This window comes from Pezoporus flaviventris, unplaced genomic scaffold, assembly GCF_033815535.1.
Source record: "Pezoporus flaviventris isolate CSIRO_AGI_PZ_B2104156 unplaced genomic scaffold, CSIRO_AGI_Pfla_v1 ptg000045l, whole genome shotgun sequence".
In the NCBI taxonomy this organism is placed as follows: domain Eukaryota; kingdom Metazoa; phylum Chordata; class Aves; order Psittaciformes; family Psittacidae; genus Pezoporus; species Pezoporus flaviventris.
In genome coordinates this window covers 5,278,144-5,294,165 of record NW_026892593.1, presented here as the reverse complement: position 1 = coordinate 5,294,165, position 16,022 = coordinate 5,278,144, and the positions used below count along the sequence as shown (strand labels likewise).

At 39.2% G+C, this 16,022-nt stretch overlaps 1 protein-coding gene across 2 annotated transcripts in view; it reads right to left on the bottom strand.

Annotated features, from left to right (window-relative positions):
• SEMA3E (semaphorin 3E) overlaps positions 1-16,022 on the bottom strand; it is a 138,085-nt gene that overhangs the window by 11,204 nt on the left and 110,859 nt on the right. For both annotated transcript variants that reach the window (XM_061467306.1, XM_061467305.1), the window contains 6 exons: positions 15,575-15,689; positions 15,165-15,234; positions 13,726-13,870; positions 8,530-8,752; positions 5,839-5,930; positions 4,649-4,690 (listed from right to left, as the gene is read on the bottom strand). In XM_061467306.1, the coding sequence (XP_061323290.1) occupies positions 4,649-4,690; positions 5,839-5,930; positions 8,530-8,752; positions 13,726-13,870; positions 15,165-15,234; positions 15,575-15,689 (687 nt within the window). The remainder of the gene's footprint in view (positions 1-4,648; positions 4,691-5,838; positions 5,931-8,529; positions 8,753-13,725; positions 13,871-15,164; positions 15,235-15,574; positions 15,690-16,022) is intronic.

Sequence of the window (16,022 nt, the reverse complement as noted above, 5' to 3'; positions counted from 1 at the left end):
ACTGGTCCCACCCTTGAGGCACTCCACTAGATACAGGCCTCCAACTAGACTCTGCCCCATAGAATACAACTCTCTGGCTTCTTTCCTTCAGCCAGTTCACAGTCCACCTCACTACTCGATCATCCAGACCACACTTCCTCAATTTAGCTGTGAGGATGCTGTGGGAGACTGTGTCAAATGCTTTGCTGAAGTCAAGGTAGACCACATCCACCGCTCTGCCATCATCCATCCAACGTGTTATTTCCTCATAAAAGGCTATGAGATTGGTCAAGCATGATTTCCCCTTGGTGAAGCCATGCTGACTGCCCCTCATAACCCTCTTATCCTTGATATGCCTTAAGATGGCACCAAGGATAAGGTGTTTCATCACTTTCCCAGGGATGGAGGTGAGGCTGACCGGTCTATAGTTACCCGGGTCCTCCTTCTTGCCCTTTTTGAAGACTGGAGTGACATTTGTTTTCCTCCAGTCCTCAGGCACCTCTCCCGTTTCCCAAGACTTGGTAAAGATGATGGAGAGTGGTCTAGCAATGACTTCCGCCAGTTCCCTCAGCACCCACGGGTGCATCCCATCTGGACCCATGGATTTATGGATGTCCAGATTGCTCAACTGGTCTCTAACCCATTCCTCATCGACTAAGGCAAACTGCTCCATTGACCTGACTTCATCTGAGGTCTCAGGGGTACAGGGCTCTTCAGGACCGCCTGCAGCAGAGTAGACAGAGACAAAGAAGGCGTTCAGTAACTCTGCCATCTCTGTATCTTCTGTCACCAGGGCACCCATCCCGTTCATCAGTGGGCCTACATTGCCTCTGGTGTTAGTTTTGTCTGCCATGTATTTGAAAAAGCTCTTTCTGCTGTCCTTGACCCCTCTTGCCAGGTTTAATTCTAAGGAGGCCTTCGTCATCCTAGCTGCCTTCCTACATCCTCTAGCAGCAGCCTTATATTCCTCCCAAGTGGCCAGCCCCTCCTTCCATGACCTGTAAACTCTCCTCTTCCACTTGAGCATACCCAGCAATTCCCTATTTAGCCACGTAGGTCTCCTGGCCCTCTTCCTTGACTTCCTACGTGTCGGGATGCTCCGATCTTGAGCTCGGAAAAAGCAACCCTTGAATGCCAACCAACTATCTTGGGCCCCTTTACCTTCAAGCAGCCTTGCCCATGGGATTTCCCCTAGCAATTGCTTGAAAAGGCCAAAGTTTGCCCTGCTAAAGTCCAGGGTTGCAATTCTACTTGCTATTCTACTGGTCCTACCACACAAGATCCTGAACTCCACCATCTCGTGGTCGCTGCAACCAAGGCAGCCCTCAACCCTTACTGCTTCAACCAGACCCTCCTTGTTAGTGAGGATGAGATCCAGCAGCGCTCCTCTCCTGGTTGGCTCATCCACCATTTACAGGAGGAAGTTATCATCCATACACTGGAGGAACCTCCTGGACTGTGGCTGGGTTGCCGAGTGGTCCTTCCAGCAAACATCAGGGAAGTTAAAATCCCCCACAACGACCACAGCCTGTGACTGTGAGGCCGCTCTCAGCTGCCTGTAGAAGGCCTCGTCAACTTCCTCACCCTGATCTGGTGGTCTGTAACAGACACCCACAACAGTATCGCCCCTGCCAGCCTGCCCCTTAATTCTCACCCACAGACTCTCAACTCGCTCGTCATCTGTCCCTGAACAGAACTCAGTGCATTGTAGTTGCTCCTGCACATAAAGAGCAACCCCACCACCCCGCCTGGCTGGCCTGTCTTTCCTGAAAAGGACATAGCCCTCCATGACTATATTCCAGTCATGTGAGCTGTCCCACCACGTCTCTGTAATTGCCACCAGATCATAGTCTCCTGACTTAACACAGGTTTCCAACTCCTCCTGCTTATTTCCCATGCTGCGCGCATTGGTGTACAGACATTCCAGGGAGCGAGCTGAGCACATTGATTTCACCCTAGAATTATAGGAGGCCGCCCAGTCTTCATCAATTCTGGAGTGCTGCCCCACTGGGGCAAGTCCAGCTACAACCCCATCCCCCTTCAAATCTAATTTAAAGCTCTCCAAATGAGCCCTGCTAATTCGTGCCCCAGCATCCTTTTCCCTCTGTGAGATAAACCTTTCCCACATGCCATTGTCCAGACTGGTGCCCTATAAAACCAGCTGTTATCAAAGAACCCAAAGCCCTGCCTGTAGCACCAGTCTCGAAGCCAATCGTTTATGAACTGAATCTTCCCATTCCTTCCCACATCATCAATGGAAGATGGAAGGAGTGAGGAGAAGATCACTTGAGCCCCAGACTCTTTCACCATTCGCCCCAAGGCCCTGTAGTCTTTCTTCATCCCCCTCAGACTGCGGGAAGCAGCTTCCCCCTCACCTGCCTGGAAGATCAGCAGCGGGTAGTAGTCTGTCGGGTGCACCAGGCTGGGGAGCGCCCTAGTGATATCCCTGATCCGGGCTCCAGGCAGACTACACACTTCCTTATGATGAGGGTCAACTCTGCATATCGGGCCCTCTGTTCTTCTCAGAAGGGAATCGCCTACTACAATGACCCTTCTTTCTTTCTTGACAGAGGCAGTCTTGAGGTGCAAAGTCGACCGCCTTTTCCCATGTGGCCTTGCAGGCTGGCCTTGCACCACGTTCTCACCTACCTCTCCTTCAAGACCCAGGGCCTCGAACCTATTACGGAAGGACACCTGGGGAAGCAGGGCAGGAAGGGGGGAGGGTTTCCCATGACGCCGAACTGGAACTCGCTTCCAACCCTCGTCGTCTTTTTGGTCCCCTACCTCTGCGCAACAGCTACAGGGCAGGGGGTGTCTCGGGCCATCCCCCTCTGTGTGAGAAGGCAGGGGGTCCTTCCCCTTTTGGGGGGTATCTCCCTGGAACCATTCCGAGTGGCCTGCCAGGGAGTTACTCCACCAGTCGATCTCCCTTTCACACTCCCTGATGGTCCTCAGTGTCTCAACCTCCTCCTTAAGTCTTGCCACCAGGCTAAGCAAATCTTCTACCTGCTCACACCTCACGCAGGTGGAATCCTGTCCTCCCTCCCCCGGCAGCAGCAGGCTCTGGCACTCCCTGCATCCAGAGACCTGAACAGCCATGGTTTGGGACGGGGTCTCTGTCTGAGTTGCTACTGTCTTCTTACTGCAAGCTCTCTTTCTGAAGGCGACCATATTGGTCAACAGTCTGGGACACCAGCAACAGGGTCAGCAACACGACCTCCTTGTTTCTCCCTGCGCCTGGTGGGCAGCGACCATTACTGATAATTACTTAGTGTCAACCCTGTCCCTAAGACGTATTCCAACATTTAATTGTTCTCAGTATCAGAAAACTATTCTATTTCAAGATTTAAGTTTCAAGATTTAAGTTTTTCAAGATTATCTACATACAGCAAGCTGAATTTGATTATTTAATTTCATATTTCTTTCCTATCAGTGTTCAAGAATCTCTATACACTTACACTAGGAAGTCACTTTGGTAAAGTTTTATGTTTGACTGTTCTGTTCTCTCTAGTCTTCTCATTGATATCTTGAAAAAGTTAAGCTAGTTTTTTCACAAATAAGTTTATTCTTCAACCACTGGATTGCTCTGGTGGCTTTTTTACAACTCTCTTCAGATCTCCCGGACACTTGAATTAGAAAAGTTAGCAGCCATCTCGGGAGCAGGATCTAATGGTGGAAGACTACTTTGTTTTTTATACAGTAACACCTCTTTACACTTCCAACACAGCCCTTTTAGCATGACATTTCACTGGTAGCTAAAGGTAATGCAAATATCTTCAATGACACTGAAGTCTTACTCTAAATAATCATTTTGGTGCAGTTTTAGACAATCTAGTCTCCAAAGCTGCTTTCACAGTCAATGGGAAAAAAACAGATTGATCCAGGAAATAATTCAGAACATTCACTCCTAAGATCCTTCCCTGAGTCACCATCAGAGGAGTTTGTCTTTCTGCATTACCTACAGAAACAATGCAAGTTGATAGACACCAATACTAAAACGATCTTTTGGAGCACAATCACACCTCCTATTAATGCAATTTTCATTCTTCGTTACTTGTGTTTCACTGTGTTTATGTTCACCTATGTTGCACCAGATGTCTAAGATCTGTTAAGATCTTATGTTTATAATGGCTTCATCCTGAGATGATATGATAATATGGTACAGATGAGAATCTACATACAAGAGTAATAACGTGAGTGTTTATATTAGCAGAAACTAGCAGAAAACCAAAAGGGAGTCAGATCCAAAGCCCTGCCTTTCGTGGGCAGCTGAGTACGTGGGAGAGCCAGCAAGGCTCTTTTTGCGCTGATATTCTTGTGGGGTTGAAGTCTGTCTGCATTTATCAGCAAAGAACTTTTCTGTGAGCTGTCATATCCACCAAGCTAGTCCGAACTGTGATTAATATGCCAGTAACTCCTGAAACAGGCTGGTTTTTATTTGCTTTGATAAGCATGATCGTGTGAACTAAGGGGATTTAACATTAGAGTTGAAAAATAGAAATGATTTATAAAAGAACAGAGACTATAATTATCACTTTGTATTAAAAAAGGATTACACATATCAGAAAAGATCTCATAATAGATGATGCACATCTGTCTATTTACACAGTTTATAGCTTACTTACATTTGAGTCACAATCTTCACATTTCAAACTTGTCAAATACATACCCTTTTTGAAGAAATTTCCATAGAAATAATAGGAGCTGGCACCTAGAAAATAGGAAATATTCCTTGCTCAGAAAAAAATAGTGTCTTTTTTCTGTGACAAGAAAGTAGATAAATTAGCGTTGATGTTTACTTATTATATCAGCTTTGCTTGATATTTTGCTTCTCTTTAAGTTCTGATGCTACAGAAAGAGGAAATTGTGACTGTATTGCTTTTAAAGACCTTATTTAAAGACAACCAGCCAACACTTAATTCAGGATTACTGAGCCACAGGAGCACTACAATTTTGCTGTCAAACATGGTATTAGTTCTTGCCACCACTGAATCTCTTTTGTCCTACTTGAAAGTGATAAGTGGAGTGTCTTTATAAGAAAACATTCATTGAAGATAAGATAAAAATAGCAGGAATTCCTTCTTTCAGCATTGTCCTGTCTGCCCTCTGCTCATACTTCCTGGAGCAATGGCAAAACATAGCCCCTAATAGGTCTGTTGAAAACCAGCTTTATCAAGAGGGGCAATTTCTGTGATTTTTTTTTTCTTCAGGCAACAAGTTTTTTATTACACTGCCTAAATACAGGTGCCAGATTTGAATATCTGAGTTTGGATATTAGTCTCCTGCTTTACCTATGTGGCTAATGTAGCAAGATGTGAATAATTTCTAAGAGGATTTCATTATCTTAGCTTTGCCACGTTTAATACTGAACTTTATATATGGAATATTCTTAAACAGAACAGAGTTTTGCCTCACGAGATCTCAGGTTTGCCCACTGTAAAGACAGATTAACTAATTCACTCTTTCTGAGGATTAGGCTTTTTTTTTTTTTTTTTTTTTGTCTGGACTTCATTTAAGCTTTCAAGATTGAAGTAGGCACATTTTTTGTACATGTAGTACACCTTCTGTACTTATTTAAATACTTAATTGGATATGAGAGAAAACTGAATTAAATGCATCAAGTTTCCAATTAAAAGTTGCAACATGAAATACGCATGTATTGAAAGTACTTGGGCTATAACTCCACTTCAGAAAAACTTTAGTTGAAAACAGAGATTTCCTGTCATAAAATAACTGGATCATTAGAAATTTTCTTGCACACAACTAATATATATTTCGCAATCCTCAGATATTTTTATACATTTATTTCCGCAGAAAATTCAAGACTTATATATATGATTCATATACAGCTCATTTCACCTTGAATACTTGCAGCTCTTCAAGAATCACTTCTTCCATTGATTCTGTCTCTTGATTATAAATTGTAATAACTTTCAGCACAATTCCATTATCTGAGAATGGGTAAAAAAAAAGAAAAACAAAGCAAACCAAAACTAAAGTTTATAATTGGTCAAAACATTTATATGGTTTCAAATACACTAAAAGACTTTTTTCAAATTGATAATGGATATAAATTTACAAATATGTGCCTGTAGTTGAATCTTGTGGTTAGTGATGAGGATTCTTACTCTTAGAAAATAGACACATATGACAATTTGTCCCTGGCAAATACAAGTCAACTGAGTTATCCCTGAGCTATATAATTAATTCACGTGTATTTTTCAATCTATTGGTCATAACTCCTTGGTGAGCTGCAGGAAGGGTGACCGTATTTCAAGAAGAGAAACGAGAGTAGGCAGGAGCTGAGATAATCAAGGCCAAGGAGTGTAAAGTATCTTTAATTATAGGATCAGAGTGTTTACACTAGTTAGGAAACTATTAACTATCCTTAATTACTGGCAGCAGCTCAATTGCTCCAAGCAGGAGTACAAAAACCTGCAGGGGTACACTGTCCCCAGTTCTTCCCCTCTGCTGGGGAAACTGAGCTGCTGTTGAGCTGAAGGTGTTTGTTAATCAAAGGAAGGTGAACCAAAAAGCTTGCACATTCAAAAAATTCTAAGGCATTTTAGAGTTTAGATTTATCTGCTTTTCTGTCACTACAACTCTTGCAGGAAATTAAAACACACAAATAGCATCTGGTCTTCTACCACTTCAGCTTTTTCTTGCTATTGCTAAAATAGTCTTGCTTTCTTTAATTTGAAAATCTGTCATCAACAATGGCAAATATCACTTCCTTTCTTCTGTTGCTTTCAGTCACCTTTGATTTACAGAGGAAATATTAAGCAGACAAGCACTGGGAAAAATGTTCAGCAAAAGATCAAAGGGGCAAATGTAAAGAGGAGCCATTAGGCTGGGGTCATACACCAGTTCTCAAACAGAATATATAATCAAAGGCATTCATTTTGTGATAGAACAGTAAAAATAAATTGCATTCTGAGATCTGATTTTCATAAGTAAGTCCCTCTTCAAATCCTGCTGACAGACACGTGAAAGCCCTGACATTTAGACTTTGTCTTTATGCACTTTTCTAACCTACACTGCTACCCTAAGGAAACTCGTGCTCAGCTGTAAGACCCTGTTTGCTTATGTTACACAGCAGGTGTTGGACTTGGATAAAAAAAGATTAACCCTTTCTAGCATTATATTGACAAAAGAAGCAGTGCATTTTTTGATGGGGGCTTTGCCAGAGCAGAGATTGAAGGGTTTGTTTCAGAGTTTCTAAAGCCCAAATTCCTATGCTGGAATTTCCTGTCACCTGAGATTAGACATCTCAAGAAGACTAAACAGCTGTTGGGTGCCACTCAGCACAGCTCTAACACACACACTTAAGTCCCTTTGGATTCAGCTTTGCTGAACAGCGGATTTGTGTACGAGGGTACTTGATACAATATCTCAATCATAAATTTAAATGGAAAATATGAGAAAATCTAGGCACCATTTTAAAACCTGCTGTACAGAAATAAGTGGCACATGGCACAATGTTTTATAGACCATACTAAGTCCAATACCAAAACCATACTGAGGCTGTTTAAAACCATAGAAATCAGCACTAGTATAAATAAGCCTTTGCTGGTGTACAAACATGCTTCTTTTGAGTGTTCTCAACGCTGAAATGTGCTTATCAGAGGAATTTCATTTGTAAAAAATAACTCACTGTAACTGCTTTCCTAGACAAAATGGTCAAAATGATTTGTGATACCACTCCTGTTGTTAAATTGTTAAAATGTGAATGGATGAATCCTTGGATTTTTCCAGATGGATTAGATGTGACTAAAGTCTTGTTTAGTTCCAGGCTTTCCTCCTATTTTCTTCAGTTTTCTTATTTTTCAAATTCCATAAGAATATGTTTTTCCCTCTGCTTGCTTAGAGTTAGTGCAGGTCTACAATACTATAATATATTTTATCTTAATCATATTATTTTTTTGTTGATATTTACAAATCCTCTTTAAACAAGCTCTCTCTATCTTATGAAAGTGTATGTCTGTAATATATGGAAATGGCACAAAAGAACAAAAAAACTTGGCAGAAAACTTCTAACATATTTTTTTAAGAAACTTGGGTATTTCCTCCTTCCTTCCTTGAGCTGTGTTTAACCCAAATCTGGAAGCTGGCAGTTTCTTTTTAACAGTATCAGCTAGACTTGTGGTCTCTAGAACTGGGGAAAATAAACTGTGGAATAAAGCAAGTAACTTGATCTGATTTTTTTGAAAATCATATTAATCCACTTTGTTTCTCTCAGGTCTCCAGTTTCAGCTCAGAAATATGTTGATGTACATGATTATGTACTGAATTTCTTTTCTTAGTCTTTAAATGTTTCCCTACCACTAGTTTTCTGTATAATGTTATCAGGACAGTTAAGCACGTGTCTAGAATGACTAATCTCTGTAAGTCAAAGACTGGTGCAGTCATGTTAAGAATGACTTTTAAAACAGAATGTTGTATTGATTTTTTTTTTTTTTTTAGACTATGCAGAAATTAATTCCATTCATCCTGCAGGTAACACCCCCCCCCCCCTCCCCTTAAATCATCCTCCTCTTTTCTTTAATTTACCTGTACCAATGAACAAGACATCATATTGCCCATCTTCAGCTTCCACTCTGTCCACTGCTATTTGTTTAAGGTTGTACTTTCCATCTGTTTTAACTAATATTGGTCTCTTATGAACGGGCTTGATGGGCTGATACATCAATGGGTGACTCCTGGCAAAATGGATAGCTTCATCAGGGTAGTCTTTGGTGGTAGTATACAGACCTCCATTCACCTTGCTGGCACACTGCAGAAAAATATAACATAGATTATCCTGAAGTTTTGCTAAATAAATTGCCAGAGACAGGTCGTATTTTTAGGGGTGATGACAAGTCTACAGAAAACCTGGCACAAAGGCACTGGGACAGTGAACTCTATGCTTTTTACATGTGTACATTATTAATTGTGAGAAGCCAAGAAAGGGAAAGTTGAACTGAGCCTTGCATTACAGGTTTTAGGAAGAAGTAGCTCCTTCCTCTCTGGCATTCTAAGAGCAGAGTAACTAGTGACACTTTTGGGTTTTGACAAAAAACAGTGCCTTCCCCACATTCACATATTGAAGATATAATCAAAATGGCCACTGGCAGTTAGGAGAAAGGTAGAGACACAACCATGCAAAATCAGCAGAACACCCACGCTTGACGTCAATCTCTACTCTTATTACTTTTGATTGCAAAATGTATTGCCATAAGAAGTGAGGCACACTTAAAAATTATGCCAACGGCAAGAGTAATCCTTGATTTCAGGTATTCTAACAGTATTACATTTGATTCTAATTCCTAACTCATGAGGACAGTATTATATATCACAGTTTAGCTTGAAATACCAATGTTTGTATTGATCAATCTACTGTTTTGCAAAGCAAATAGACTTTACATCAATGATTGATTAAAAGAGGCTTACTCCTTCAGTCAAATGTGCAATTAGGGATAATTTAATGCATTAAACAGAGAAGTTAATTTTAGAATGCTTTGTGAAGGATATAGTGTTCCATAACAGAATATAGATTCTACATTTCCAATTTGCTTCATGATGTCTAATTGAAACTGTTTATGATCAACTTGGAAGTATCTCAATAACCATTTACTTTCTCCAAATATTCATAAGACAGTGTGGTTTTAAGAAACATTTCAAGGAAAGCCACAGTAGCAGCCTTTCCCTATTTAAATTGGATTTTTCAATCAATAAAATGAAATAAAATAGTCTTTATGTTTACTGGAAACAGTAATTTTAAACTTGTGGTCAGCTGTAATTGACAATAACGAACTACCGCACTTGTCAAGTGGGGTAATGTTTGTTTCCACTTTTTGGGCTTAGCTACAGGAAAGTATTTGTTCAATGTTGACTTTAAAGTAATTGTTTAATCAACCTAGTGATGGAATTTCACTGGCTGTTTGCCATAAGGAGACAGAGCTGGAGCATGAAGACAGGCTAAGACTCTGCTTGCCGTGCACTGCACAGCATAACAAGTGAATAGGTATTGCCAGGTTCCCTTTGTAAAGTTCTAGCCCTGGAGAGATTTAATAAAAATAATCTTTCACAGGGTTTTCCTTTTTAACTAAATAAATTGAAGTAGTCTAGAAAGGAAACTGTAGGTGCTTCCATCTCTGAAGGCTACCAACACCATTTTTGAGGTAACTGATGTCATTCCCAGAAGCATCACAGTCTAAATGCACTAAAAGAACCAGCAAAACAGGAGCAGAGATTGTGGCAGAAGCAGTGCTTCAAGCAGACTTCAGAAAGCAGCAGATTGCTGTCTGTCAGAACCTGTGTGACTCTTAACAGTGGTTTTCTGTTTATTCATCTAAGTTCTACCTACATTCCTTATAGACTCCATCTTTACCCATTCACTAGCTAAGATTAAAGAGTGCTGACTCTCAGAGATGCCTAAGAGTAGGTAATTTTCAGCACTTTGAAACTGTCACTCCTGTAATGGAAAAGGTAGTGGGACTGAGTTTGCTAATAAGCTGAACGTTAGGTGTGAAACCTAATATTGTGGGCTACAGCCCAAAACGTGCCTTCTCTTCATGCTACTGGAAAAACATTGAAAAGACCTCAAAACTATGCCCCAAATGAGCAGCCAAAAATGATTTAATTAATACTTTGTATGTATCTGGCAGATCCAGCTACTTCAGCCTCTAATGTACTCTGCAGCAGACAGAGACGAATACGGTTATATTGATTAGCACCCACAAAAGACCGGATTCTTCGTCTAACTTGTTCCATGATACTGAGAAAATTACTTGTGCTTTGCTATCTGCTTCAGCCCCTGTGTCTTGCCTGTAGGGGTGGCTGCAATCCAGTCTGACCCAAATGCGGCCTTTCTAAGGGAGCTAAGGGAGAAAAGCATTGAAAGCGAGTGAAACCTAGGGTAGCCTTTCTGTAAATCATTGTCAACTTTGCTGAAACACTGGCTCATGTTCTCTCCTTCTTGCCAAAACCCCATCATTTAATCTTCAGTGCTAGGAGATGTCAATGTAAGGGCTGTAGTTGTTAATACTGAATTCATGCCTGTGTTTAATGTTAGTCCAAATAACATATGTGAGGTGTTCTAGTGCCTGGAAAAAAAAAAAATAATTACTACTCCTTAAAAAACTTGGACGATATAATATATGTAAAATCTAGTCACTCTCCAATCCATGCATAATTCTGCCCCATTAGTTAGTATAACTGTAAAAACTGTAGGTTTGCTAGACAAAATGTGAACTAGGAAACCAACAATTCCTTTGAATTGAACCATTTTGTTCAAAATGTGATAATTTACTTATCTGATTTTTATCCTGACTCAATACCAATGACTTTGATCTACATCAAATAAACAAACAAAGCCATTTGTTATTGACGTCAGCACTACTACAGTGGTGGCTTATTGGCCAAGATAGCAAAATTATATTCATAATATATCCCAGATAATCTCTTTTTTTGAGCATTCACTTCTGCATTTTGACTTATTTCTCTAGCTCCAAAGAAAATCATTATTTTAAAATGAGAGAGGACATACATTTAAAATCATACTACAGGGAGAAAGGCTGTACCAGCATGGACTAGATAAGCTAATAGGCCTTTTCACCTCTCATTCCTGTGATTCAGTGATAAATGAATTGTATGCAATGCTTGTTTCTGCAAATGACTGATTTTAGTACAAAAAAGAATATTGATTCTGTTAGCAAAGGAAAAACAGCACTGAAAGTAATGCTCTGTTAATGCAACTGTTTATTCCATTGTTAAACTCAAGAGAGCAAGCCCCTGGCCTTCGAGAAGATAAAGAGATGAAGTGTGAAAACAGGCAAACAGCTATTAGAAATATCTTTGCATCTTACAATGAAAAATCTGCACTATGCTGGCATGATAATGGGTAGACCTTCCGCAATTGTAAATAAAAGCAGCTTTGCAAGAGATGACAACTACCCTGGATGCATTAGTTGCATTCCCAAAAGTCACGGGATGAAAAAGAAATCTTGGATGTGATGCTTCTCTAGGATAGCCTGACATTCTCTGCTGCGGGGCTTCTCCTGACTCACAGCAGGAAAGGAAAGGTGAGGAAGGCCCCTGTTGTGCCTTTTCTGTGAGATGCTGATGGGGCCCTGCAATGCAAAGGGAACTCTCTCAAGCGGTGCAGAACACGGGGCTGCTCTCCTCACCCCGCAGACTTGGGCTGAGACTCATGGGCTTATATGCTACAGAAATGGAAACTTCAGAAACATCTAAAACAAGAGTGAAATGGGAAAGGGTTTGGGATGATTACTTGTAATGCCTTTGAGAAATCCACTAGAAATTAGGAATTCCTTGTAGAAAATAATTACCTGTCTCTAAGTAATGAGTTTGATATTTCCTCCAAAATTTCTATTTACCAAATGAAAAATCTAACACCTCTCAGGAGCAACTCACTACAGCACTTGTATGGTTGCAGAGTATGCTACAGCAGTTGCCAGATTAATTCAAATTTCAAAATACATCTTGTTTCTTTCCTTCACTGAAAGTCCATTGCAAGAAAAGGAAGCTTGTAAAGAAACTTGTGTGAAAATTAATTAAAAGCATGAGCGATTTTGCTGAGTTTGGTTCTTTGCAACATTGTTTTAATGTTTCTATATACTTTGTAAATGGTACACTACAAGAATGTTAAAAAGTTCAGGAACCCTATTTGAGGGTAATATCATTCTGTGATGTCTGAAAGCAAAACAATGCATTGTGAGGAAGCTGTTCCATTGCTTCTAGAAAGAAACTATATGAGAGAAGGACCTCGGTTGGTGGAGGATTTATTCCTTGACTAGAAACGTATTTATTCTGATTAGTTATTTTTAAACAAAATCTGTGTCTCCTTTCTAACCTGTACATCAATCTAAATTATGGCAATATTGAAATTCAATCCTTTTTGAAAAAGAGATTTAAAAGAGGAACCAGAACCACCTGATCTTGAAATAGTGGAGCATCTTTTTAATTGCTTTTACTTCCCTTAACACTTGTTAAATGCCCTAGTTTCAGCAGCAATAGAAAATCAGTGAATTGGTTTGAGTAAGCTTGTTTTTTCCAGTAATGATCTTATTTACATTGGAAAATATTGCATGTATCTTAAATATGCTTTTTTTTTTTTCAATGTAAATATAGGTACATGTTTCCAATTCATCCTGGCTTTATTTTCTCTTTATTTTATTTATTGTTCTCCAGAAATTTCCATTAGGAAAAAACCTCCATGGCTCACTCAATGCCCTTTAATAACTTTTACTTTTCATTTATTTGTTTGGCAGTTAGATTAAAGTTATCAAGGGTCAGATGCAAAAAATATGTCATCAGCCAAATTCAGAACACTTATTTTAAGCTCAATACAAAGTGAGGCTCCTTCCCAGGTAATGCACTGTGTTTCTGAATGCAGCTTCAGACCCATCTTCTAGAGATGCCTCTCTCTGCCCCTATTGCCTAGGGTCCTAGCTTTGGGATCTTTGGACCTAGACACAAGGTTGTTAAATTCAAGTTCCAGCAGGATTTTGAAAACCCCTATATAATCAAGTCCACAATTTTCCTTTGGGAAAGGTGTGCATCTAGTACTTGATTAAACTTTTTGCTGAACCATTCCACACTTTTCCAGAAATGCAGAGTATGTAAATATTCAAATAAACATATCCTGGACTGTGAAGTCAGGAAGATTTCTACATTAGCAGCAGTTTGCTTTTTCTTCCCATGTTCATTTACACAGCAAAGCAATGGAAAATAGATTGTACTTACAGAACCAGGTCTAGGATAAGGTACTTTTCTTTCATATAGAGCCCAGTGGTATTCAGGTCCTTCTTTATGAGCATATGGTCCATTGAAAGCTGCTCGGACACTTGCCATGTGGTAAACACATATAGCATATCCTCTAAATATATTGCTATGAAGTAAAATTCAAAGACATTATTAAAGTGGTATGTCACATTCTGTACATATAATACTGGTATTATTGTGTAGTTAAAAATAAGTCCCATTTCAACAGTATTCAGGGAGAAAAACGCTACTTATTTTTCTTATATGCTTTTCTTATAACTGCTGTGTTCATTATTCTTTACAAAGTCTTTAATGTATTCATATTTATATCTATAACATTTCTTTAAGGATGCTCTGTTTTCTAACCCCAAAAAAGTAAAAATGGTGAACAAAGGCTCTAAATCATGTCTTTATAATCACAAAGTGCAGAGAACTGAATCCAGGTCTTATACATCTTTGATTAGTGACTTAAACAGTTAATCATTTATTTTCTCTAAGATTTTTCTTCTTGTTATTTTGGAAATACGGAAATCAACCACTGCTGACTGAAATGAACAGGAGTCTTTTTATACTGAATGGGAATGTTGGTTGATGTTATTAAGTCATCAAGATCACTCTATGTAGATCAATCCACATAAAATTTACTTATAAATTTTATTCACTTTATTGCACAGAAGCAATTCAGGGGTTTTGTTGTTGTTTTTTTTTTGGTGGCTTTTTTTTCAAGAAGAGTCAGTGCTCTCTATAATGAAATCACCTCTGAAGACTCCAGGTGATCCAGAACATTTTAATTAGGTGCCTGCCCTGCTCTGCTGGCGTAGGACATTCTAAGTGCCTGCATCTTTAAAGAACCAGATTGGCTTCACTTTATTCCAGAAAAAATAAATCAGGAGAGTGAGATAGTGGCAAAAGCACAGTTGCTCTACCATTTACATCCTAAAAAAAACAGTTGGATCTCCAAAAAACTGGTACTGCGTGCTTGCACTTGAACTGGGCTGCAGTGGAAGAGGCCACCAGCAGCATCCCAGATGGTGCTTTAAGCTTCACTTGGAAGTTAGTAGGAATTTAAGCTTTATCTACTTAAACTTGAATTACAGTGAAGCTCTCAATGACAAGTAGCTTTGATAAGCTGCTGTTATAAGCACGTAGGAGTGTATATACTTTGACACCAGGAAATTTTCAAGCAGAGAAACATTTAATTAATTTGTGATCCACATAGAATGGATCACTGAATAAGACTTCAAGCTCCTGAGTATCACAGAGTAGTTTTTACATTAACAAGGAAGACTGCTATGAATATAACAGGGATTAAACTGTTTACTATATATTTCCTAAGGGATATTTATCATGCAGCTTCTCCCTCTTCAATAGGTTGTTCAAATATTAATCTGTGGTTGCTATTATTTCTTCCAGTTATTTACCTTGTAGTGTTGAAGAGGCCAAATATCACTGGATTTTTGTTATCTCGAGTTTGCAGCAGAAAAACATCCTCTGAAAAATTTAAACTCAAAGTAAATGATAGCAGATTACTTTTCTCAGCCCCCAAAAGAGAAATTTCATTGTTTGTTAAAAGTGTAATCCTATTTTACTTGCATATGTTACTTAATTTTATGCAGATTTAAAAACCAAACTTTATAAACAATGCCATACGTAAAGGCACAATTGATGATGGTCAATTCCATATATATAGAAGTTCATATAAACTGGAAACAAAACCTTAACCATTCCTTGTTAATGAATACAAATACAATATTCGACAGTCATATGTGTTATTATGAAAGTGTGTGTTTTGTATGATGGTTTTAAGTTTATTGCAGTCTAGGATATTTACCCAATTCATCAAAATGCGTATCAATTCCATTTCTCCCAGGCACAGAGCAAACTAGCCTTGTTTTGAGGAAGGTGCTCCATTTATTCACAAGCATTCGCTGGCCTCCCATATCATTCTGTGTAAAGAGAAACAAATACTGCTGGTAATTTGAATGAGTAAGTCTAGAAGCACAAACATCTCTGCTGAATTAGCCGCTCATTGTATCTTCTAATGTCAAAAGCATGTGTTTTCAAACCACATGTCTGTTACTAGTATACTTTCTCTGGAGTCAGTTTCCAAGCAGGATTTCACTGATCAACTCCAGGTCTCATTAAGAGCTGTGGGTTTATAAGAATTTTTTAATTCTGTACCACATCCGTATGTAGTTTTAACTATGCAGCTGTTGTAAAGCTTTTTTATTTCTCTCTTTTTTTTTTTTGTTAGCTGGATTTACCAAGTACTTTGGCAA